Source organism: Ptychodera flava, chromosome 2 (genome assembly GCF_041260155.1).
Source record: "Ptychodera flava strain L36383 chromosome 2, AS_Pfla_20210202, whole genome shotgun sequence".
NCBI classification, from domain to species: Eukaryota; Metazoa; Hemichordata; class Enteropneusta; family Ptychoderidae; genus Ptychodera; species Ptychodera flava.
The window spans coordinates 15,997,640-16,025,282 of NC_091929.1; the positions used below are offsets into that span (position 1 = coordinate 15,997,640).

The 27,643-nt window shown below is 36.2% G+C and overlaps 1 protein-coding gene and 1 long non-coding RNA gene across 2 annotated transcripts in view; both read right to left on the reverse strand.

Moving 5' to 3' along the window:
- Positions 1-2,000: 2,000 nt before the first annotated feature.
- The window catches only part of LOC139115819 (nucleoporin Nup37-like), a 600,123-nt gene continuing 574,480 nt past the window's right edge, over positions 2,001-27,643 (reverse strand). Inside the window, exons 7-8 of the mRNA XM_070678204.1 lie at positions 3,557-3,580; positions 2,001-2,323 (exon numbers count right to left, since the gene is read on the reverse strand). Of these exons, the coding sequence (XP_070534305.1) occupies positions 2,207-2,323; positions 3,557-3,580 (141 nt within the window). The 3' untranslated portion in view covers positions 2,001-2,206. The remainder of the gene's footprint in view (positions 2,324-3,556; positions 3,581-27,643) is intronic.
- On the reverse strand, positions 5,124-6,291 carry LOC139147300 (uncharacterized). Its single transcript, XR_011555697.1, has 3 exons — positions 6,246-6,291; positions 5,380-5,587; positions 5,124-5,207 (listed from the first exon to the last, which is right to left on the reverse strand). It is a non-coding gene; the product is annotated as an uncharacterized lncRNA (long non-coding RNA).

The window sequence follows — 27,643 nt, forward strand, 5'->3', positions numbered from 1 at the left end:
CAAGTCACTTCAAACTGGTGTTTTCCTGTCTTTGTTTAAAAGGGGCAACGTTGTTCCTATTTTTAAATCTGGATCTCTGAATAAGGCCAGCAATTACCGTCCAATATCACTACGTACTTCCTGTCTTCATTTAAGTTTTTTGAAAAGCAATTTTTCCTCACATTTACAATCACGCACAGAATTCACTGGATATCAATCAACATGGCTTTGTAAAATGCCGCTCCACTGTTACTAATCTTGTTTCATACACCGACTATTTATCTACTGTTATCAATAATCGGGGTCAAGTTGACTCAATATATCTAGACTTAGCAAAGCATTCGACTCAGTTAACCACAGGCTCCTACTTTATAAACTCTCACATTATGGTTTCAATGGCAATATTTTCAACTGGTTTCATTCGTATCTTTCAAACAGAGTTCAGCGGGTAACAATTAATGGTCATTTCTCGTCTTGGTGTAACGTTACCTCTGGTGTCCCCCAAGGATCCCAATTAGGACCTCTCTTATTTATATTGTACATAAATGACATCAACTCATCTGTTGCCAACTACATGTCACTGTATGCAGATGATTCAAAATTATACAAGCAAGTTTTTGATACTGAGGATTGTAGGTCATTACAACAAGATCTTAAACATATAGAGAGGTGGTGTGCGGTATGGAAATTGAAACTTAATTGTAAAAAATGCATGATAATTTCTTTTACCAACAAAAAAGTACCTATTTCTTGTAACTACACACTTAATCGGTTAAAGATCTCGGTGTGTATATCACTCACAATCTCAATTTCTCCCCTCACATAAATGCGATCACGCTCAAAGCTTTTAAATTATTTGGTTTTATTAAACGTACTTCTAGCACGTTTCACAATGTTAACACCCTTGAGACTTTATACATAACGCTTGTAAGGAGCCAACTTGAGTACGCCAGCCAGGTTTGGTCTCCACACCAACATTACCTTATCAATCGACTTGAAAGGGTTCAGTGTAAATTTGTAAAATACTTGTGTGGCAGAGTAGGAATAGTATACTCATCAAATAACTACAAGTCACTTTGTACATTTTTTAAACTTCCGCTCTTACAGGAGCGTAGACTTTTTTTAGATATGACTTTCTTTTACAAGTGTATGTTTTCTTCATATGATTGTCCTGAAATTTTAGAGAATATTTGTTTTAATGTACCTTCCCGTTCATTACGCTCTGTACAGCTTTTTAAACCAACAGTTTCTAAGAATAATGTGCACTCGTTTGCTTTCCTACAACGATCAATGAAATTTTTAAATACAATTTTACCGAATCAGACTTTTGATATTTTTAATTGTAGCTATGGTAAATTCCGCAGTTTTTTATTTAACTCGATTTATTCGTCTTAATCTTGCAACTTTTGTTCCTCTTGTTTGTCACTTGTTTGTTATTTACTTGTTTCCTGGTTGTAAGCTTATGTTTGTTCAGTATTTTTATTTATATATTTTGCTGGAACTGTAATTGGGCACAAGCTAGTTGTTCCTAGTCAAATAAAATATAAACAATGGAAAGTTCTGAAAGCTAAATGACATGCGAGAATTTTCTCTGAATCACCATTCTTTATTTTCTGAATTATTTTTATAAACATTGTCACGTAATCCTGGAAGTGCTTCTATCTCTAACCTTCACAACTACTTTGTGAAAAAAAAAAAAAATTTAATTATTGGCTCTGTTGTCTCACAAAGAGATGAAAAAAAGTGGAAATCTGAGTCGGCATATTTTTTATCTCTTTGGCCTGAAAGAAAACAATACTCAGTCAGAACATGGTTGGTTTACAGCTGCAGTCGTACTGCATACACATGGTAAAATTAAATACTTAAAGATGTCCATGATATCAATTCACCATGCAATTCTGTATTCAGGAAATTTATACTGAAACAGTGCAAGGATAAAACCAGATGAGGAATGGAACACCTTTAACGTTAAAATGAACCATTTCTTTGAATTTCCATGACAATAGATGTACCTCTTTCCATTTTGATGACAAATGATCTTTTTATTGAGCAAAGTGTATCCATCCATGGTTAAAATGAATCCATCCAGTTCTCAGTAGGAATGATTTTCCAAAGTCTGTTTCAAGTTTTTGATATCTCAAGAACAAATTTTCAAACAGCTTTTCAATTAAAACATGTAGAAATACCGAGAAGTGGAATTCTGGTCTGTACTCATCTCTCACTGAGTTTATATTTCTGTCATCCATAGATGTACTTTCCTATCTCCACCAACAGCACAAACTGGTAAAGTAGCATGCCAGCTCAGACCCCCTGCTGTGATTGGTAATGAACTTGACACAGGTACCTGAAAACCAGTGGAAATTCATACTGATTAAAGAGCAGAGTTTTTTACTTTTTCTAAACAAGAATGAGACAACTGCTTTTTATATCACATTTCATAGTCATCGTTGATGACACAGTCCCCACTTGTTAAAGGGTACTTTGATTACAAGTCCTCAGAGAGGATAGAGTCCTCTTCATTAATTAGGTCTGTGATAAAAATACTTTGATACAGATGACGCTCAATGGCCAAGAATGAGTTCCATGGTGATGAAAACATAAAACCAATGTATGGTAGGCCACCATTCTAAAGGTCATTAAAGGAGTCAACTGGGAATTAATCGACAGGATGTTGCAAAACATTTTTGCATCCTATCATAACACTGATAGATTATCACTGGTACCATATTTCATAAAGTTTGATGCAGTGCTTCTGGACATTCACCCTAAAAACAAAAGTTCATCATGTAAATGCAAATTGGCAATTAATTTAATTTATTGGATCGTATCACAAAACAAATGGACGTGCATATGTATGATATAGGTCAATGTCCTTGTACCAACTTTGAATAAAATCGGTTGAGATATGCCTGAGTTATATGGCTCTGTACATGAAAAAATACCGTAACAAAATGGCCGCACGGCAGCCATATTGGATCGTATCACAAAACAAATTGACATGCATATCTATGACATTGGTCAATGTCCTTGTACCAACTTTGAATAAAATTTGTTGAAACATGTCTGAGTTATGGCTCTGTACATGAAAAAATCGTAATAAAATGGCCGCCTGGCGGCCATATTTGATCGTATCACAAAACAAATCGACATACCTATGTATGACATATGGAGTAATCCTTGTACCAAGTTTGAAATAAATCGCTCTAGGCATCTCTGAGATATCTGCGTGAACGGATGGACGCACGCATGGACATGACCAAACCTATAAGTCCCCCCGGACGGTGTACGTGGGGACTAATAACCACAGAAAATTCTGTTCAAAGTCCACCAATGCCAAAATGTTTAGTACCAAGTCTGGCAAGAAACCTGTATAAAGCATACTCTAGACTAAAACCACAAGCACTGTCAAGTGCAATGTTCTGTAATCAAATGTCAAGAAAACATTGAATAATTTGATGGTTGTAAAACAAACACATACTAGTACCTATACATTGTTTACACTAATAGACTTGTTTGAAGTGCTGTGCTTTGTAATTAAAGAGTTGAACAGCTTGATTGTGTAGAAAGCCTCCATTACCTGTGAGTGTCCCAGATGGAATACCTTGACCTCATTTTTTGCTCACGTGTTTACACACGTGAGCATATGTCGCAGCGATGTCTGTCTGTCTGTCTGTCTGTCTGTCTGTCTGTCTGTCTGTTGGTCCGATATCTCAAAAACGGCTTATCAGATCAGAATCAAATCTAGTACATATATTCAGTTAGCAAATGGCAAGAACTGATTAGTTTTTGGTGGGTGTGGCTTGCATACTTTTTGCTCATTTGCATAATTAATGATTTTAGAAAAAACGGATATACATTAAAAACGACTACACACAATTTGATGAGATTTGCTACAAATGTTGGTCACACCAAGATATATCAGCAGTGGGAACCATTAAGGGGTGACATGAAAGATAAATGCTAATTTGCATATTTAATGAACTTTCCTAACTAGGGATATATGTCTGATTTGACTGGATCAAACTTGACCAAACTTGGTATGTATATTAAAGATACTATGATTTAACATTATTCAAAGTCATTAAGCGTTTTAACTTTAGCCAATTCCTAATTTGCATATTTAATGAACTTTGCTAATTAGGGATATATATTTGAATTGACTGGACCGACGTTGATGAAACTTGCTACATGTATTTGGAGCTACTATGATACAACATTTTTGAAAGTCTTTCAGCACTTTTACTTCAGCCAATTCCAAATTTGCATATTTAATGAACTTTCCCATTTAGAGATATACTGGTACATCTGAATTAACTTGATTGTAGTTGTTGAACCTTGCTATATACATCAAAGATACTGTGATATAACATTATTGAAAGTCAAAAGACATTTTTAATTCAACCAATTCCTAATTTGCATATTAAATGAATTTTCATAATTAGGGATATTTATCTGAATTGACTAGATCAACATTGATGAAACATGCTATGTACATTAAAGACACTATATACAATATTATTGAAAGTCATTAAGCATTTTCTCTTCAGCCTATTCCTAATTTGCATATTTAATGAACTTTCCTAATTAGATATACATATCTGAATTGACTTGACCAAAGTTGACAAAACTTGCTACATATATTGCAGATACCATGATACATTATTGACAATCATTAAGCATTTTTACTTAAGTCAATTCCTAATTTACATGAACTTTGCTTATTAGGGATATATACTGGGATTTACTTGATCAAAGTTGGCAAAACATGCTATGTACATTGATGATTATACCTGGTTAAAACAATATCGAAAGTCATTTCACATTTTCATGTCAGCTAATTTATAATTTGCATAACTAATGAGCTTTCACAGCTCGGCATATAAGGCTTGAAGGACCAAGCCAACGGTAATTACACTTGCTATATAAAATGGTGATACAATGACAGCAGTCAAAGAACTTTAATATTTTTATTTCAGCTAACTACATATTTGTATACTTCATGACCTTTTAGAATTAATCGGCGGTGATTATTGTTCATTATGTTGATCATAATACTTTCAATGAAGTTCCAAACATGTGGCAAAGGTTCAAATTTACACATAACCGGTATATAATGAAACGTGAGCATTTTCAGTTCACATCTGGTGTCCTGTTGTGGCAAACAGATTCTCACTGACTCATGACCATCTGAAATTCCTACCTCCCTCATTGTGAGCTTGTCTGTTCTCCTGTGGCAGGATAAAGTTTTTGATAATAATGCTCTGCAACTATGACATGCATCTTACATCAGGTATTCAAAATATCCGAAAAAGATACTAAATATTGTTTTGTAATACACAGGAACACAATTTTGAAAAGCTTACTTGAATTAAAACTTTTTAAAATTGTAAAAATACACACCAATCCAACACTGAAGACCTTCTCAACTTGACCTTGTGGAATCCCACATCATCCAATTCCAATTTGCAATACAACCAATGCGAACTGGGTCAAGAAAGCAGATATCAACCTACATTAGGGTCACATGACCTGCATCTAGTGACATAATTGGTTGGTGGGTTGTGAGATCATAAAATCTGACTGTGCCTTTCTTTTCAGCCACCATTAGCTAGTAGTAGAGTAATGTTGAAATAAAACTGTTAAGTTAAATATATTGAATTAAACATAATAACAAAAGAGGATAAAATGATTGGGTTTTGTAGAATTCATTTATGTTTCATCACAATATTGAAAATAAGTACCACTTTAACCAGCAGTACACTTTTAGAGAGTGTCCGTTCTCTTTGATGTGTTGCAGGAATCAGTGGCAACTAACTTATCCAAATTTCAAGATATATAGACTTGATAACAATTTAAGGACTCTGACACATCATTTGAAATGTTGCATAGTATTCAGTGAATGGTATTTTCCAGCAACAGAGAGAGTGTATTAGTAATGTTTTTTTCTGCAATAGGGTCACCCTTGTTTGTTTGCTACGCTTGCAGTTAGTATGAGTTTTCAGGTCACGTTTTCATTGGGGTAGGGAGAGCTTTGTCCTAATTCAACATGCATGAATGATTTTGAAAGCACCACACCTCACTTTCACAATGGTTAAAAGACCATTCCGGATCTCCCATTATTCAAGATCTGTGATTGATGTGGAAAACACTGATCCTACGTTTCACTGAGATCAAAAGAGCACCACCTTATTCAAGATCTGTGATTTATGTGGAAAACACAAACCCAAAGTTTGCAGAAATGTTTGTTTGGCTCAGTGACACATTACCTTGGCTGGTTCATCTGGATGCCAACACACAGACATACAAGCTAAGTCCAATGGAAAGCACGCCCTCAGTCCATCCAAGTCCCAGACTCGGCAAGTGTGATCATCACTGACACTGGCAATTTGTTGACCTTCTGTTGGTCCAAAGACAACATCATTGACATAACTTGTGTGACCATCCATTACCTGAAAAACAAACAGGAAAAGCTGTAAAACTGTCAGAGTTTTGTTTTTAAACAATGATATAAATTCACTTTTTTGAAAATATTCTTCCATGTGTTTCATTCCTCCTGCACAAGCTATCAATTAATGTGATGAGACGGTTTTCACAAAGCAAGTACAAATATACCGGTACACCTTGGGAAATTTAAGGGAAAGAATGACAAACAAAAATGCTTGTTCATTTCAGCAAATTCCAAGATTGAGGTGAGATTTTGTTTTAGAATATAGGAATTTCTATCTTCAGATTGACATGGTGTGCTAAATTTGCTGTTTAAATGCAACAGACACAAAAAGCTACATTTGTATTTGCCAACTTCCCTGAATGCATACACGTACTGTGTGTTGATAGTAACTGTACCACAATGAGCTCTTAACTCAAAATGCGGAAATAATAATTGGCGCGGAGATAAAATGCAGAAGTAATAATTGGCACAGAAATAAAATGCAGAAGTAATAATTGACACGGAGATAAAATGCAGAAGTAATGATTGGCACGGAGATTGCACAATGAGCATTAAAACTCAAAATGTGGAAGTAGAATTGACACTGACGTCACACCTTTTGCAGAAGTTTTGAAGTTTATTCTTACCAAAACTAAGTATGATCAAAATAACCTAAACTAAACTTGTGCAAAACATGAAATTCCCCTGGAAGAGAAATCACAGACACTGCACAACTATGGTGCAAATAAGCCCAAACAGGAACTCTGATTGTATGTATAAATTTCACAAAAGAACTATCCTATTCAATGACAGTTACATGTTTGTTGTACCAGTATGAGTATATCGATAAGATTTACTATAACAGTGTCTTCGCTTTAGATCTGATGAAAACGATCTGAGTTTACTGTCTGTTCTTGCTGTACAAAATCTGTAGACAAAGTAAAACAAGGAAATAATCAAGCTGAACAAATTGTTTGCTTTCTTGCTAATACCAGTGTATCAATGGTAATCAGTTAAACATATTGTTTGAAAGTTATTTACTGTGATTTACTATGATTGCCACGGAAAAAACCATGGCAAGATAGGGAAGGAAGCCTTAAAGGCTTATATAATCCCTCATTCTGTTCATATGCTCATGGTCAAGTCTTATTTTAAAGTCACACAGTTTTTGGCTTGAATAACATGCTCAGGCAAGTCATTCCAGTGGGTGAAAAAATGAGTGAAAAAATGTTCCTAGTATCCAATCTGACAGTTGATTTGGCAAGCTTTAGTGAGTGTCCTCTGGTTTTGCTTGAATGGGTAAATGTAAATAGTTTGTCTGCAGCTACTTTATCCATCCTTTTACATCCGAAAAAACTGAATCATTTCCCCACGACAATGTCTTTCCGCCAATGAAGATAAGTTCAAAGCCTTTAACCTGTCGTTGTAACACAAATGCTGCAGTTCTGGTATTAACTTGGTAGCTCTTCTTTGTATGTTCTCAAGTACCGGTAGATCTATGTCCTTCCTGTAATATGGGTTCCAACGTTGAATTGCATACTCCAAGTGTGGCCTGACAAGGGATTTGTATAGTTTCATGATGATATATCTTGATTTGTACGTTATGTTCCTTTTAATCATTCCAAGTGTTCTGTTTGCTTTCATTGCTGCTGCTGCACATTGATTGCTTGGCTTTAGTGAGTTATGAATTAAAACACCCAAGTCCGTTTCTTCTGTTGCAACTTTCAGCTGAATGTCATTCATTGTGTAGTCGTATGCTGGATTTGTTTTGCCAATGTGCATTACTTTGCACTTGTCAACATTAAAGGCCATTTGCCAATCAGAAGACCATTTGTTAACTTGATTAAATCCTCTTGGAAATTGCTCTTATCATCAATGGAATTTACAATTGTACAGAGCTTAGTGTCATCAGCAAACTTCAACATGAATGAATTAACAGCATTGTCAATATCACTTGTACTGTGTCTGAAGCACTACAAGGACAGGATGTGACATTTGTTTCTTCCCGGTCCTTAATGCGAACGTTAAAGTTTATTTTGGATGTGTTAAAAATAAACTATACATGGATGTACTACTATTACTACTACTACTTTCATTACTAACTTAATGACTTATAACGTAACTATAGATATAAATTTTCTTACAAAGTTCAAATTTTGCTGCACAATGTGAGGTAAAGCATCTCACAGGTTGACAAGTCAGATTTATTGATTTTCATAAATGAGTCATTCCACAGTAAAGTGCAACCACTTTGTGACAATAAGGTCAAAAATTAAATTTATTAATCTGAATCTAAAAGTTGAGTGGGTGGACAGTACTACAGGTGTGTCATCTAAAAATATTTTTTTAAGATAAATAATTTCTTTGTTTAAGAAGGAGGGCAAATTGTCACGGCAACAGTAATGCGTGTAACATGGACAGACATGACATTGAATTGTATTTGATCACATGTATCCCATTATCATCCCTGTGCCAAGTTTGAAAGAAACCCATTAGTCTACAAGAACTAGAAACACACTTCAGAAGATGTTTTAATCTTAATATTATCAGAAGAGGAGGATATCTGATGCAACGTTATGGCAACTGGCAACGTATGTAACATATACAGACACTGGATTGGCTTTATACACAAATTGTGTGTGTTCCATTCTGAATAAATGTACTTGATTGATTTATATATGTATATGTCATGACGAAGTTAAATACCTCAGAATTATGATGTGAATTGTTATAAATTGGCTCTGTGGATAACCATATAGACAACAGAGGGAAGACCCCTGTATTGTCTATGGGATAACGTATGTAACATTGGACACACATCATCAGTTCTGTCCAATTCGTTCATAAACGATATGGGCATCTAAGGTGCATCAATAGTTGTAAAGAAAGCTTTCAGTAACTTTCTGATACAGATAGAATTGTCACACTAAAAAACAAATTAACATTATTCTATCCAGTATTTAATTAAACTACAATTACTTCCACGCGTGTAACACCGTAACGCGTGTAACAAAGAGGACACACATCCTGCCATTCAGGTGCTCTCTGTAATGGTGGCCATCGGTTTATATTCAATTGCGCCATAAAACATGAACTTTAGGGCACCCTCAAATGACAAAATTTCAGCAATGTATACCAAAAGAATTTTTTTTAAATCTTGATTTTGGAAATGAGTTAACACTGTAACATGTGGACACACTCCTTCCAGAAATATTTTAACTGCAAGAGAACCCAAGCTTCAATAAAGACAGAATAAAGAATGTTACATAGTGGAAGATTTCATTGTTAGTCAAATGTATGAGTGGTTTGTTGCAGCTTACAGCCTTCACTATATTTATTGTTCTCATATTATCAATTCGCATAGAGTTGGACAGACATTGTTACACGCGTTAGCAATATTTTTGGGCATAATATTTGGCCCTTTCCCTAGTGCTTTTTTTCTAAGAATAAATTTAGTTCGTAATTGCTTATAATACATTACTACTTTGCATTTGAAATCAATTCAAATGGTATAAATATTGTAAATATCCCTTCCTAATGTTACAGGGGTACAAAATGTCACAAAATGGTGAGCAAATAGAGGCCATATTTACAAAGATAAAAATCTATAATTTTTGTTGAGCTGGACATACAGCTTTAATATTATTTTTTTATATGTTCATATGTAGTACTTACTAAAAATAATATCATTCTGTGTGAATGCTGTTATCATTGAAAAAGCTAGAGCTCCAAAATTGGGAATGTCAAATGTTGCGCTTTACTGTGGAAAGACTCAAATACATACAGTTAACAATGTAGTTTTGTGATTTTAATTTCCTTAAGAGAAGTCTCAAAATTTGAATAATTTTGCAAATAATTTGAAAGGAAACAAACGTGTTGCTGTGAAAACATCTATTTGAATAATATTACATAGGGCTCAGCTCTTGGTGTCGCACCAGGGATTTAGATTAGAAATATTTTAGTATTGATTCATGATTAGTAATACCGGTAGTAGATGAAAACAGTTCACGTACATGGATGTCAGACCCTACACATATAGATTTTCTGTTCAATGTGTAAAACTATTGGACAAAAATTGGCAATTTTTAACATGAGAACTACTAGTATTGTGTTTAACAAGAATATATTGTGCCATCATCGTTGCAATAGTAACTGCCCTGCAACTTTGATTTGCAAGCTGAAAACTAGCGTTCCGTCTCAAAACTGGAAATTTTGCATCTAGTTATTGACACAGAGGGCGCTTTTCTAAAATTCAATCCCAGCATTCTTTGTGTATGCCCTCGTTCATATGCAAGACAGTTTTCTCTTTTTTTCTACTTTTTAGGCATGACAGTAACAATATTTTTTATCGATAATAATACTTACAGCTTAATTATAGAGACATATTGTATTTCTTAAGAGCACTCAAAAAAACATGGCAGCACCCATGAAAGCTGGGTACACTTCCGGTTACTCGCATAGTACCGGTATATAATGAATCTGCACATGCATAGCCAGTAAGCCACTGGCGCGACTATAAATGAAGCTTTTGTCAAAAATTTTACCACCTTAATAATCAAACAGAAAGTTGAAGGACAGACAGTGAATGGGAGGCTATGAACATTGATGTATTGCCATGCAATTTGCTGGAGATGAAAAATATCATCATCTCGGCACAGGTCTCTGCCAAATTATTTTAGATCATGGACCTCAAACAGTCCAACCGATAAAAATATCTTGCTCCATTACAACATGTCCCTTGACCTGACCAATACAATTCTTCATATACAGGGCATAAGCTGTGATGGGTCATCAGACCAAAATGTAATGAATTATGAAATCTTTGCGAGGGCCTCTCTAGATCAGGTGTCACAAAACAGTGGATGTGATATGCCAACCTTACGGTAACAATGACCTTTTGATTTTCACGCAGCCTTTTGCTTGATGTTTATGGATTCGTATGATTGCGATTATATTTACAGCAAGGGACAAGATTAACTTGATGCCCGAATTAAGGACCAGTATGATAAGGTTAAATTTTTAAGCCTTTTCTTGAGCCAGGTTCAATCTTTTGGTTATGGGTAAGTGTTTGAATGAAGAGATCTTAGAAAGTATGACAGACACGAATGCAGGAATATTAAATCTGAACAGAACAAGAATGCATCTTGTGTGCAATACAATGTGGTAGTTGGTACAAAGTAGTCACATGTCTGTGTTTTGAACAAGTATGAAAATTTTGCAAAAGGGCAACATTGGAGAGCATTGCAAAGATTTACCGTACAGTCATAATCTTTTTCTGAAACTTACAGTCGATTTCTACAAATCAGCCTTCAATTTGTCCGTACATGCATGATTAACATGGACACTATGCTATAGTGAGACAATCAATGTATCATAATAACTGAGAAGAGGAAAAGTTGATTAGGCCAAGAAAAACAAAAAGTCTGTTTCTCATTCTATACATACCGGTATTGCAAACATGATGCGGTGATGTAGGTTTTTTTCTCTCATTTCTCATTTTTATTCTTTAGTTCAACCAACAAGAACACCAAAAACCATAAAACAACACAGGAATGCACGAGAAATAAATGCACAGCTGTGTGTTGCTTTAGTATTTTCGTATATAGCAACAGTTCTGTGGTTTGACTTTTAGCGCAGCAATGCAGAGTTTGACAGCTCAATATTATAACTGGCATATGTGTACAGTTCTGAATGGGATGTTAGTGTCAGTTATTTTGTTTACAGTTCTGTTTTATACAGCACTGTGGTTATGCACTATCATCATACCGGTATATTTTTTCCTCATGAGCAGAAACAAAAGGTTGACATTGACGCACACGAGGATGAGAAACAAACTTTTTATTTTTCTTGGCCTTACAGATCATGCCTCGGGGACAGATATTCTGACTTTCAAACTTTATATCAATTCTATTGTGATCTACCACTTGTGGGGGGTTCATTCTAAATCTTTTGGTGAAGGCAAACTTTTCAATGTGTCAGTTTTTTGAAAATCGAAATTTCACATTTCTCCATACAGTTAACACTGGGATAGAGGCCATTTTGAATTTCAAATATCTGTAAATCTTGGGTAATTTGTTTCCCTAGTATCAAACTTTACACTGTGATGCCCAATTTTCATTCTTGATTTTGAAACAAAATGGTTGAAAGATACACTTAGGGAAGTTTGAGTAAAAGTGTAAGTCTTTCATTTTAGAGGATACATATTGCTTTGAAAGAATTGGAACTTATTTGACTTGTCTTGGTAAAGTTTCCAATTAAGTTTCTGGGCTCCATGCTATTGTTGTTACCCTTGTTCCATGATGAAAATCTCTGAGATGTTCAAACTCAAAACCATCAATCTCTGGGTCTCCATCTTGTGAAGGAAGATGTTGAATATGTGTGAGAACAGCATGACATCAACTATATGAATATAATGCAGCAATAAAATTACTTTGTAAAACAATAAGAATTTTTATGATTTATCAACTGACTGATCTAAAAGAAGTCTACTTTTATCATTTCTTCACTAAGCATTAATTTTCATAAACACAGCCACACACATGTAACTCTCATGAAAGATTGCAAATACTATGCAGGAATAGAGCAATGAAAACAAATGGTAAAACAAGAGGCCAATGTGGGGGCGCCACACAAGCCTATGGATGTTGTTTCTTGATGTGTCCGGTACAACATAAACCAAATTAAAACCTGCCCATTGATGTATATCAAAGATACAAACTCACAGTCACGTTTTATGTAAACATTGGGAAAACTACAAGATGTCATAACTTTCTAAAAACTATACATCTGATGATCTCTCTATCACCCAGTAATGTAGTCAATGAAGGCCAGTCAAACACCTCACAGATTATCTGTGATATTTATGTGAAATAGCCCCGCAACACTGTGTATGTACGAGATAAACTGAAAACACTATACTTTCGACTAGTGGTAAATTACGACTTTAAAAGATTTATTATAATAATAGGTTTATTCACATACCAGGATGTATATCCTCTTCATTGCACTCTACCATATCAAAGGGGTAGATATATAGGAACTAGGTGTGCACCATCAGTGTTGGGATGTCCCCAAAATGGAACTCAGTGTAGAATTATCAGAACAGCCCAGAATATGAACACAAGCTGACTTTTATGTGTTCATATTCTGGGCTGTTCTGATATTGGGCAGGGGAGTGTACCCTGAATACTGTGGTTCCGTAGCCAACAACTTTCACCGGCGATTTACATGGCCTTTCCTCACCACCCAAAATCGCTGAGGAATGTTATTTGCTACGGAACTGCAGCAATGAGATCCCATTTCTGTATTCTTTACTTTCACAAAGACAAAATCACTTTCCCCAAACAATATGTCCAGTGTTCAAATACTTCATGGAATAGAATGTCACTACACATCCTACAACTCACGCGTCACGGTCCCTTGTGGTTTGATACTGGGCAAAGGCCCTACCCTGTAAGACAATGCTTTCAGGGGCCTTCACTACCATGTATCGAACTACAAGCGATGGTACTAGTGCTACAACTACTTCTTGCCCAAACTAGGTGATATGGCCATACCCCCTTTGGTGGTAGTGGAATCTTTCAGTCCATATGTAGACACAAGGAGAGTGTCCACAATGGCTTTGCCTTGTGATACAATGGAGTGTATTTGCACAGCAAAATCTGCCTACGTGATCAACTGACAGACTGGTGGGAGTTGAAAGTTGTCCACTGGTGTTAAATCCGTTTTTTGGCAAGTTTTTTAATGATTTGATATCATAAACTCGCACATTTTATGCAAATATTTGTCTTAAACTTTTTACATATAGTCATAATACTTACAGGAAAGAAAGGTTATTTTATTTTGACTTTGTAATTGCCTTGAAATTGAATGTATTTGGCATTGTTGTTTTTCTGCATGCATTGGGCATTTAAAAAAAAAACATTTTTTTTGCAAAAATACAAGTATTTTTGTCCAAAAGTGTACATGCCCAATTTCAGAACAAAATTAGTGACGTAAATCTTAGAATGCAGGTAAGATTCTCAAATTTTCTAATAAAACATTTGTACACAACAAGAAGTGGTGATAAATTAACATTTTGAAGTAAAATAAAAACAGACACCCAATGCAACTTAGTAACTTACTGTATGTCGTGCATTCATGTTTCAAGAAAATTAAAATGCGTAAGAGAGGAGGGGTCAATTGACATGAAATTCATGAATATAACTTACAGCTAATGGAGCTTTACCAATTGTCAAACATTGCCTGTCTCTTTTGTTAAATTAATATCAAATCTAGGGGGTTCGTTCCATGCTCATATTAGAATTTTATAATGAAATATCTATCAGCGAGAAAGCAGATTGGAAATGGTGCAATTTGATGTCAACTTTGGTTGCAATAAATTACCAAAATTCTCTAGTTTTTGGTGTTCCTTTATTAGGCATCTTGTTCCATTACTGGGCAACTGTAGATGTCAGAATGATTAGGGCCCTCACTTTAACAACCTGTGAAGAAGGGTTCATACCCTACCCTCATGACAGTACATACCCTGAGTAACATTCCCAGTATGGAAAACATGTGGTTGATTGCCACAGGTAAATGATACTATAAGGAGCATCAAAGTGTTCTGATATTGGGCAGGGGAGTGACTTTCTCAATTTACCTGGCTACTTTTAAATATAAGGATAACACTGCATTAATTCCTCCGGGTGAGATAGTGCTGTGCATGTATATTGTCTTACCTGGAAGCGACACCCTCAAACGATCTCCGAAAGCGATCAGCTGAGAAAACTGTTCGAATGGACAAAACTGGACAGTTGTTACCGTGTCTGTCGTATCAAATGTGTAGGTGATACCAAAACTTTTAGTTTTATCGAACATCTTACTGGATAAGACACAGTGCAATTCGAAGTGTGCAACAGGTGTACACGGTACGTGGTGTTCTCGAGATCTCATCAATGTCCTCGAATGCCCCGCCAGGCATTTTGCAACATTTTCTAACTGTGATTCGTTTTCAGATCTTTTGTTGTGATGCGAGTCCAATGACTATAGGCCATGAGTAAATTAAATATTTTATATTTCATAAGAATATTGCTACGACATAGATATGATAATCACTCGATAAGATAATCGCACATGTTGATAATCGAAAAGGTATTAGCTGTGGGTCCATAACTGTGGTGTTTGCGGATGGGATTTCTGCCTTTTACGGGCTGGTTTTGAATTTTACGCTTTTAAACCTCGCTAAAGTGGTGGCGGGGTTAAAAACGTAAAAAAAAAACAAAACCAAAAAAAACAACACAACTAATTATGTTAATCCGTGGACTTATCAGGGATTTTACGGGTTGGTCAACATCGCGAAAGATAGGAATGGTTAACATCACTATCTTTCCGATGTTGACCAACCTCTGATAAGTCCACAGATTAGCATAATTAGTTGTGTTGACTAATTAATTACATGTGTGCATGAGAGATATACGTCCTTGTAATGGAGTGTAAAATAAATAAAGAGTCACAGAGGCTAGGTTAGGTTATATAAACCATTTATTTTATTTATTCCGATCATTCAGAGCATGAAGAAAGAAGAGAAAATGATAGAGAAAACAGTGTGAAAAACTCAGAACCTATTGGGTCGCCTGTGGTTAAATTATATATGTTTATACAAGTTTCAGTTAAATGAGTAACATTTTATATTGCTTTACTACTTTTCTTTGGTATATCAATATTCTAAGTTTTTGTTTTACTCCTCGACTGTTGAAACACAGAAACAACAATCGTTAAGCACGTAAACTCAGCATGTATACATGTATATAATGCAGTATCACGTTTACATTTGAATCGTAATTTGTAGTCCGGACCAGAATTTACTTTTCGACACAATTGAATGCAGTTTATAGGCTGAGTTGACAATTCATCGATGTGTATCTCATGCAATGGAGGTAGCACACAAATCATACCATAAAAACATATTTTCTAGAATAGAACAAGAAACTGTAGTCAACATTAATTGACAAAAATTGCGAAACAATTATCGAAAGCCCTTTTGCACACAGTGAACAAAATACAATGATTGTAATCAGATTCTTAATCTGAAGCGTGCTACTAGCACGCAGGTCATGGGTGACTTTGATCAGGTGACCAGATACAGTGGGTCACTGAATCAGGGTTGCGGCGTGGGAATATAAGTGAACTGATAACATGCTATACCTCAAGTATTTGTCAAACAATCTATGAAATATGAATTCTTCTAGTCAAATAAAGTATTTTATATAAATTCACCGTGCTCAGTTCACATTTCGTTCATGAAAAATGCATTATATTTCTTAAAGCCACATACAGAATAATGTACACCCCTTCTATCAAGTACACTCAACCATGCTCACATGATCATCTGCCATGGGCTACCTAAATAGTGCTTGAGGGCAACCTGGTTGTTATAATTGCTTGATATTTTTGCCGTGAATTATCAAACGTAAGACATCAAAATGGCTTTGAGTGAAGCAGATATGCAGAAACAGGTATGTTTTGAATCCAGATAGTCTAAAATTCCAAAATGTACCATTGAAAGAGCATTGATAACATTTTTGATGGTGTTCGTCCGGGCATCTTCTGGTACCTCCATAGCTCCACGGTCCGGGCGACAGGAACTCAGAGGCGATCATTGTTATGTAATAATTGTGATATGGAAAACATAATGAACAGACATTTCTTCCAAAACAAAACCCTCGAGGATCTGAGAAAAAACCTGAGAAGTATCCCAAGCGATTCATATCAAGTGAGAAAAGCTCTACGGAATTAATCGCGACGTTTTTGTAGGGCACATTCACCCAGGAACCGGCCGGTGTTCTGCCATCTATACTCATTGCCATCTACACTCCATTTGACCTTTGACACATACACTGGCATATCACGCGATTGTTATGCAAATAAGATATTGCATTCAATCTATACTCTGCCCTTGACATGGCTCAGGGAAATCGGGAGGAAACATCTTTTACAAGTTGAATTTACGATCAGCGGGCTGACTTGCCCAAGCAGAACCATGACAACGACTCAACAAAGCGAGGGCTAGTATAGTCTATGGCCAGAAGAAATGGTTGCAGGGAGTAAAGATGGCAATGGATGGAGTATAGATGGCAGGAGTATAGATGGCAAGTGCACTTGCCATCTATACTCCATTGCCATCTATACTACATTGCTGTTGATACTTTGTTGTCATCCATACTCCATCACTATCTATACTCCATTGCTATCTATACTTAATTGCTTTCTATACTCAATTGCTTTCTATACTCCATTACCATCTATACTCCATTGCTGTGGATACTTTGTCCATTGCTATCTATACTCCATTGCTATCTATACTTAATTGCTTTCTATACTCAATTGCTTTCGATCTATACTCCATTGCTATTTATATTTTTTAACCTTGACGAGAGAGAAGTTTTGAAGGGTACACAATGAATTCTGAACTGAATTCATTTGATCTAAGGCCGATTGATTTTAATCATTCACTGTTTGATTCAGAACAATGAAAACTTCACTGAGGTTTATTTCTATAATAAGTAAAACAGATTTCTTTCTTTTAATTTTTATTTAGTCCATCATCTAACGGGCGCTAGCCCATTTACAGGATGAGGTACCCACAACTCTCTACCCCAGTGGAGCACTGAGGAGTAATGTGCCTTGCTCAAGGGCATGAAGATTCAATTTATTTTAGACATTATGTTTGACAGTGACTCAACAAATCGAGGGCTAGTATAGTCTGTGGCCAGTAGAAATGGTTGCAGGGAGTAAAGATGGCAATGGATGGAGTATAGATGGCAGGATTATAGATGGCAAGTGCACTTCCATTGCTGTCAACAAATATACTTAATTGCTATCTATACTCCATTGCTATTTCTATTCATTACTATGACAAAAGAGAGGTTTTTGAAAGGTACACAATGGATTCTAAACTTAATTCATTTGATCTAAGGCCAATTCATTTAAATCATATACTGTTTTGATTCAGAACAATGAAAACTTCAATAAGGGTGTTTTTTATAATAAATAAAAAAACTGAGAAGAGACTTCTTGGGGCCGGTACATTATTTCTTTGTTCATTATATTTCACCAGGATTTAATTAATTTTGGAAATAAGTTTGACAATGACTCGACAAATCGAGGGCAAGTATAGTGTATGGCCGGTAGAAATGGTTGTACAGAGAATAGATGGCAGGAGTATAGATGGCATGTGTACATGCCATTTATACTCCACTGCTATCTACACTCTTTTGCTGTCTATACTTTGTTGTCATCTATAATCAATTACTACCTATATATGATAGGTTCTGAACTGAATTTCTGATACGGAGCTTCATTGTAAAAGCTGCACTGACATATTTTTATACACCAGAGGGACAGTGAATAAAGACGATTACTGCTGTTAAAGTTAACGGAATCATTGACAAATTCTGCCAGTCAGCGACTTTGGTAAATGGATGCTTGGAGTACAGTTGGCAATTGCTTTCAATAATCAAGATTACAAACTACGGGCGTTTTGCAAGAAAAAAATGTTAGAAATGGATCTGAAATATATTAAAGCATTAGTACATTACGGAGACAAAACAAAAAACACAAAAAAACAATGAAAACATGACTGACAACACAAAAAACTACCAAACTTCAGAATGTGAGTTCACACAAAAATATCACGATTAACCAATCGCCAGTATAGCTACGGGACCCGGGCCACTACCCATGCACTGTACACCCTGTGAAGTTCATACAGATCCGATCTGGAAGACTGGTGAGCTTAGGTGTGCACAGTGCAGTGGAATCTGCAATGAAATCAAACATTTTACATCCCTTTGCAATTTCTTTAACATTGGGAAAATGATATTTTTTCTGTTAATAAAAGTGGAGTATAGATGGCAAGAGAGCATAGATGGCACCTTACACTGCCATCAACACTCACACTGGCAGTTATTTGCATAACAATGGAGTGACATGCCAGTGTATGTATCAAAGGTCAAACAGAGTGTAGATGGCAACGAGTATACATGGCAGAACACCGGCAGGGCTGTGTGTAATACCGGCGTTATACGGCCTCCCACCACCCTGCAGACTGCTAGCTCTGAATGGCATGGCTGTGTGTTACCGACGTTTTACGGCCTCCCTGTGTGCGTTAAACGGTATTTCCGAGGAGCTACCACCGGTTTTGCGTATAGCAGTCTGCAGCGCTATGGGGGAGGCTGTATAACGTAGCACACAGCGCTGCCAATGCCATGCAGAGCTACCGGTCGGCAAACATGCGGGTGTTCCGTACCAAGCAAAAGTGTGTTACACTTTTTACTACCAGCATCGCGTTACTTCCGACCATTTGCAGCACCAAAATAAACCTAAATGTCCTGTTTCAGATCAAACATATGATGGCCTTCTTTGACCAGGAAGCCAATGAAAAGGCCGAAGAAATTGACGCAAAGGTATGTTCACTTGTATGTACATATGTGAAATGCCATGCTTGGTTTTTGAGACTGTTGGAAGTATTCATGTCCGCATTCATATATTACTGACTTCTAACAGTCTATGTACGGGTAATGCATAAGATTTGTTATGTGGCTGCAATACATCAGTTTTGATGGCATTATCAAAATTGTTGTGGCTTCACTCGTTAACCAAGGAGTCTCAGAAGTGAATTTAAAAATTTGAGTCCAACTGAACTGCAATCAAGAAGCTGTTAACTTGAAGATCTGTGCCACAGTTAGGCTAATATACTAGTAATAGGATCAATGATCAATTATGCCAAATCAAAAAAGCGTCACGGTCTGCTTCCAGTAACCAGGCTAACCCTATTTAAAACCTCTTACCCTATTTTGTTTTAATCATACAGGAGTTTACCAAATTTTGCTGTAGCAGGAGTTTCTAAAATGTGATCATTCTGGAAAATCAAATCATAATTTGATCCCACTATTGCTGATTCAGGAAGTTCACACCTCAGAAATGAAGATGTAAACTTTTGTTCAAACTTTCAACCATTTTCATTTCTCTTTTGAAAGCAAGAATAATATCCGGGGGGTTACCATGCAAATTTTGGTACAAGAGAAACAAATTATCCAATATTTACTGACATTTGAAATGCAAAATAGCCGCTATATATGTGTTATCTCTATTAGAGAAAAACTAAGCTGGTAACAATTTCATATACTCCATAAGTTTCAAAATGATGCCTCCACAAGTCAGGGCTCAAAATTAGCTGTAGTCCCGCGTCCACAGACTACCAACTTTTCTCTGGGGCTACCAAAATCATTGAAAATTGTAGCCCACACGGACTACCAAAGGCTGGGACCTGAATTCAGTCAGTACTTGGCATGCTATGTCCGGTCCGTCACTTTGGGACAAGCTAAAATATGGCTAGCTTTCAATTGGGTATTCACAACTCACAACAGACGGCATCTAAATGCAGTCAAACCTAGCTGGACACAGAAAGGCCACACTATGACTTTGTTATGCAAATTACGAAGACAACCGGCTGTGCGGTGGAACTTTGCAACAAACTGACGGACTTCAAGCACAGGCACCGGAAATTTTCGTTGCATTTTGATCATATTGTAATGGATCAATCGCAATAACACGGAAATTATGCCTCCTCCTTACAGAAAGCCCATGGTCTATTTTTAGCCCCTCTACAGTATGTCTCAGTGCTGAGAAGGTAGTGTCGTTGTCATGATAACTATCAAAATTTGCATTCAAATCTGAGAGGGAAAGGGGTTATCAATAGGTCACCAAACTTTTAAGTATCACTATAGTCTATTATACCTGTTTCCTTAGGTATTAAAAGTGTGCAATATTCACATCAAATGACTAGAAAATTCACTTCATCGGCAGATTCTTGACAAATAGCCTTTTCTTGTCTGGTTAACGAAAAAAAGATATCACTGAACTAAAATATGCATGGGCTACCAGCCACTGTCACCAGGCTACCAACTCCAGAAAATGGTAGCCCAAGTGGACTACCAGGGAAAAAGTTAATTTCGAGCCCTACAAGTGGTTGCCCAAAAGAATCTTGTAAAAGTTTAAGAGTTTGAATATCTGTCCCCACGGCACATCCTACATGTACCGTACCTTAACCTGAACAGTCTGTTTGTTTCTGACTGTTCAGTGTTGAAGGGAGCATGATATTACATCTTCTAAATGTTAAAGATAACATCAAGGAGAATAGCACTATCAATATATACCGGTATATCTCTAATTAATCTGCAATTACATGCAGTGTGTCCTAGACTAAGATATTTCAAAATTCTGATGATCATTGGTTTTAAGAAGTGAAATAAATTTTCACAATCTTTGATCTTTGTTTCAATATTTAGACAATGCAGGAAATTTGGTCAAGTGTAAAAGTATGTCAAAATATATTTGTCATTTCACACTGCATGGTGTCTTTGATTTCATAATATCTTTCTGATGTCAATATGCTGGTACATGTAAACTGTGGGTAAAATTCACCAAAAATGATCAAAAATTGCTGATTTGTGAAAGTTTCTGATTTAGATATGTGAAAAACATGAATGTTTTAATAATTTTGCAGCAAAAATGCAATTTTAATCAAAGGTCAAGATATTTTGATATGTTGCTTAATCAAATGTGTACAAGAACCATCAAAACATTGCTACAATATGTTCAGACAGGTGCATGTAACCAGGGATGTAGAAAATTTTTGTCACAGCAGGAAAATTATGGTTGACAGCCGGCAATGTCCGTAATGCGACCACAAATCGGTCGTTGGGAATTGGGGGGTGTGGGAGGGGGGTGTCCCCCCTCCTACGATGCGGACTTTTATTGATTTTGAAGTCTCCAGAATGGCTCTCCTGGACCCATTTATGAATTTTCGGTCAAATCTTGCACACTTTTACATCATGTATGATGTAACAAGGTAGGGACAGTCAGGTGATCTCTCTTCAGGTATTTTTATTTCTGAACATTTAACATTTATTATTTGTATAGTCTCGTTTTTTCGATGTACACTGGCCACCATAAACCGGTAACTTCGTCAAAGCTCAATTTTCTGTTCAATAGCCACGCGTGAGAAACTTTAAATTTACTTGTAGAATTGTCCCCATATTTGTCGTACGTCGGAATCGAAGAACAGCAGCCTTTGCTGCACAAATAGAAATAATGAAGTCCGATTTTTCGCTCACCGCTACCATCGAATACACTGCTAAACACAGCTAGGATTTCTTTCTCACAGTCACTCTGAGATAACACGTACTGTACATTGTTGTTTGATTCACGACCTGATGAATTGACATCACTAGTAGCAAACCTTTCGGTTGTTTCAACAGATTCACTTGAACACGGTTCGCATTCAGTTGTTTCGATAATACTGGAACACGGCTGGCATTGCACGGCCGCTTGGGAACTCCACTCGGTTGTTTTGGTTGCGATTTCCGGCGTACATGTAGGACTTGCACTGACCATGGAGGTAGACTACCTCCAGTCCATGCACTGACACTCTGCTAAAGTGCCGGCACGAGTGGCCATTTCCGTGTGAACGCACACACGTATATGTACATCCTCGTACTCGATTACGATTGATTTTTCGGACACACAAATACAAAAAACTGCTGTTTCTCGTTGCAGTTACATTTATTTTTTAAAGATTTGTGAGAAGATTTTGGCTCTTTTTTACACTGCAACAGAAATGACATCGATTTTACATCTACAAATAATTTTCACAGCCGGCAAAATTTTGCTGACAGCCGGTTGTTTTTGCCGGCTGCCGGCTATTTTCTACATCCCTGGACTAACAAGGTTTATGTTAAATACTATTTGCTGCTCTTCTAGGCAGAGGAAGAGTTCAACATAGAGAAAGGTCGCCTGGTCCAGCAACAACGTGTGAAGATCATGGAATATTACGAGAAGAAGAGAAAAACCTAGAGCTACAGAAAAAAATGTAAGAAAACAAAGCTGGACACCCCCTGCACCGGGGGGTACACTTCATTGACTTTCACACACTACATGTACCTTGACACACTCCGTAAAACCAAACATCATCTCTCCCACACAGAATACATATACATGTATAGCATTGTAACCAGTGTAGCTATGTCAAATCTAATACTCTTAAGGATGTACAAGCAGTACGCGCGTGTGGAATTTGTCACTTCCCATAGGATTACATTGAAATTTACTGGAACATCAATTCCTACTATTGTCATTTTCATGAAAATTTGCACAAAGCTCAGTTTAGAGAAAGAAATAATAGTGATCAAATAAATTTTGAGATAAACAGCATTGAAATATTTCGTCCATAGAAAATGCAATGGTGAAAAATGCTGACTCAGCATTTTTTCTCATAAATGGCAAAATTCATGATCATGTACGGTATCTCACAAACGAGAGCAGTGACCCCTGTATTTATCACACATTTTGATAATACTTACAAAGAATCCAAAAATCGACAAATTAGAGAAATGACATTACTATTAATTTTACCGTTCGTACATCCTTAAGTTAAGAATTGAAATGTTTGTTTTTGAAAGAGGCTGGAGAGGAATATTTTTATGTACAAATTTTACATACATGTAACAATAACATGTGAGTGTTGTAAATTCTGTTAAGTGTTTTCAGTGACATTAAATGGGTTCATTGATGTGTAAAATATGTAAAAAATGTTTCTAATTCTATTTTGAAATAGCCTTTATTGAGGAGTAGATTCATAGCCAAGGGTTATGCTTTTTGTTATAACGATATAACTTTTTCATATGCTAAGCAATGCTAAGCAGATTCATAATCTACACAGATAACATGTTTCCCTGTAGTTTTGGGGCAAAAAAATATCTGAATATGTCATTTCTGAAAGTCTCCGCAGTGATACTACGTGCCGATAGTTAACTTCTCTTGCCGATTGATCAATGGGGAAGGAGACAGCCACTGTTGTTTTCATTGTCTTCTCATTGACTCACACCGGAGTACCAAGAATCGAGAAAGACATACGACCATAGAGGGCGCTATACTTCCAACTGCTGACTTTAAGTTAAAACCATTAACTGTTATTATGACGAACTGTTATTGCTATGTTAAAATATGACAATGTTAATATTTTACTTCTGAACATCTATGCTCCAAACTCTGTTAAAGAATGAAAAAACTATTTCAATTTACTCAGTGAGGAAATTGAAAAAGCCTCACGAGATCATGAATCAGATTCCATAATATGTGGTGGTGATTTCAACTGCGTTGTAGATACATCCAAAGATATCCTCAGCTAGGTTGTGTAATGATAGTAGTGTACAGGAGATTAAAGCTATGATGAATCAGTTCAATTTGACTGATGTGTGGAGAAGATTACACCCACATCTTCTCCAATACACGTGGCACAGACTTTGCAAAGACAAAAAAAACTATCAGACAAAAGTCAGACTGGACCGGTGGCTCTTCACGAGTGACTTGTTTACTGAGGTTAAAAAGTGTGAAATTTTATCTTGTGTCATTTCAGATCATCAACCAGTTGTAGTTGATATGGAATCTTTAGAAGGTGTAAAACGTGGGAAAGGGACATGGAAATTCAATAACAGTCACCTGTCATGTCACTCATTTCAAAAACCAAGTAGAAAACCTCTGGAAATTTTGGCAAGGTCAAAAGCCTCTTTTTGATGACATTTCAATTTGGTGGGACAAAGGCAAGGATAAACTTCGAGAATTGGCCATTAAGTATAGTTTACAGAAAAACAGAAGTAATAAGAAACACCGTAATCTGTTGGAAAAAGACTGCACAATATGATGACATCAGATCAATCCGCAAGTGATATTGAAGAGGTTAAAAACCAGTTAAAATCATACGAATTAAATCAAATACAAGGACAGCAAATTCGATCAAGGGCCAATGGGTTGAACAAGGAGAGAAGTCTTCAAAATATTTCCTCAATCTAGAAAAACAGAGAGGTAAAGAAAAACTATTCAAGGAGGTTAGAGACAAGAGTGGCAAAATAGTCACTGATATTGATTCTATATTAGACATACAAGCAGAATTTTATGAAGATCTTATACAAACAAGAAAATGTTGACACCGTACTACAGAGGGAATTAATAGATAAACCAACATTGTTTTAAGTAATCAGGATAAACAGAGTTTGAAGGTCAAATTACACAGGAAGAAGCTCTTAACGCTTTAAAGTTAATGGCCAACAATAAGTCACCAGGTTCTGATGGCCTTTCAGTGGAATTCTATAAATGCTTCTGGCATATTTTAGGGTCTGACCTAATTGAAACATTTAACGCTTGCTTTAATTCAGGGGAATTGACGAACAGCCAGAAACTTGGTTTAGTTTCTTTGCTCTATAAAAAGGGAGATAAGGCAGACTTAAACAATTGGAGACCGATAAGTCTCCTCAATGTAGACTATAAGATTCTTGCAAAAGTAATTGCTAATAGGGTGCGGAAGGTAATAGGCAAAATATGTAGCCCAGATCAATGTGGATACATCCCCGGGCGGGAGATAGGTGATAATATTGTCTTTACTAGAGATATTATTGAATACGCTAATTTTACTGATAAACCTCTTATTGTCATAAGTCTTGACCAAACAAAAGCTTTTGACAGGTTAAACAGAGACTTCCTTTTTCAAGTCCTTGACAAATTTAACTTTGGCACTGACTTTATCAAGTGGATAAAAATTCTTTATAACAATACTACATGCAAAATTAAGTGCAATGGCTTTATTCAACTTCATAAGGGTGGGAGACAAGGGTGCCCCTTATCACCATTTCTGTATATCATGGCAGCAGAAGTGCTAGCCGAAAATATTCGTAAAGATGACAGCATATCAGGATTCATACTACCAGACAAACAAGAGGAAAAAATTAAGAGTTTTGCAGATGATACGACTCTTTACTTGAGAAATTTGAAAAGCATTACTCAGTCATTGAAAATGTTCAACAAATATGAAAAAGCAACAGGTGCAAAGCTGAACAAAAAGAAATCCAAAGGTTTATGGGCTGGGAGTTTTAAAAACCGCACTGATTCAGTGGAAGGGAACAATTTTTCAAACAAGGTTTTACAGATCTTGGGAGTTGGGTTTGGAACAGTAACACATCTAGAGAAAACTGGAAAACAGTGATGGAAAAATTTACGAATTGCCTTAAGATCTGGAATACTAGAAATCTGTCGTTTAAAGGCAGAGCAATAGTAGCTAATATGCTGGCTGCATCAAAATTATGGTACCTGGCATCATTTGATCACGTACCTAAGGAAATTATTAATGAAGCAAATAGTAAATTATGGAAATTATTTGGAGAGGTAAACGAGAAGTTATAAAAAGGGGTATTTTCATTCAAAGATATGATGACTGTGGCAAAAAAGTTGTCGACATTGAAGAAAAAATTAATGCACTCCAATTAAAGTGGCTTATGAAACTATTTGAGAAAAATCCAGATAAGGGGACCCTTAAATGGGCCAGCTTATCAAAATATTTCATAGCGAGTTATGACAATAAACTTAATAGTGATTATCACTACCTCCATCTTAATTTCAAAGTCAACAACAAACGAACCCCAATGGTGTATGGGGATATGTTAAATACCTGGAAGTCACTTAGACTTACAAGAGTGAATCTGCCAACATCAAAACAGAATCTTCTTAGAGAAGTTCTGTGGTATAACGACAATATTAAGAATGAAGGAAGTGTCCTCTTTTATGACAAATGGTCAAAGAGTGGAATTTTAAGGCTTAGGGACATCTGGAATGATGACAGAAATGACTGGCTTCAACAATGGGAAATAATTGCAAAAATTAGAGGAGGTACAAATAGACATGTGCAAGAGGAAATCAAAACAGAGTATGAAACACTCCTCAATGCTATTCCAGATTCCTGGAAACAAATCATTTCTTCAAACGTCCAAAATGAAGAAAACTATGATATCTTAGACTTAGAGAATTATGGTCTGACAAAAAGTGAGGTCAAAACCAAGTCACTTTATTGGAAATTAGTTGATAAGAAATGGCATGCAGTCAGAGGTCAGATTGGTCAAAAATGGGCTGAGAATCTAAGTCTTACTGACAGTTACAAAGCTACTCTATTCAGCCGTCTTAATTCAACAGAAATTGTCAGCAATTCAGTAAATGATTTAAATTGGAAGATTTTCCATCGAGGCCTAGTCACAGGAAGCTTGGCCAAAACTTTCAATTTAAGTGATGGGAAATGCCATATTTGTGGCCAAGAAGAAACACTGGAACACATCTTATTTGAGTGTAAATATGTTCAAGAAATCTGGCAGAAAT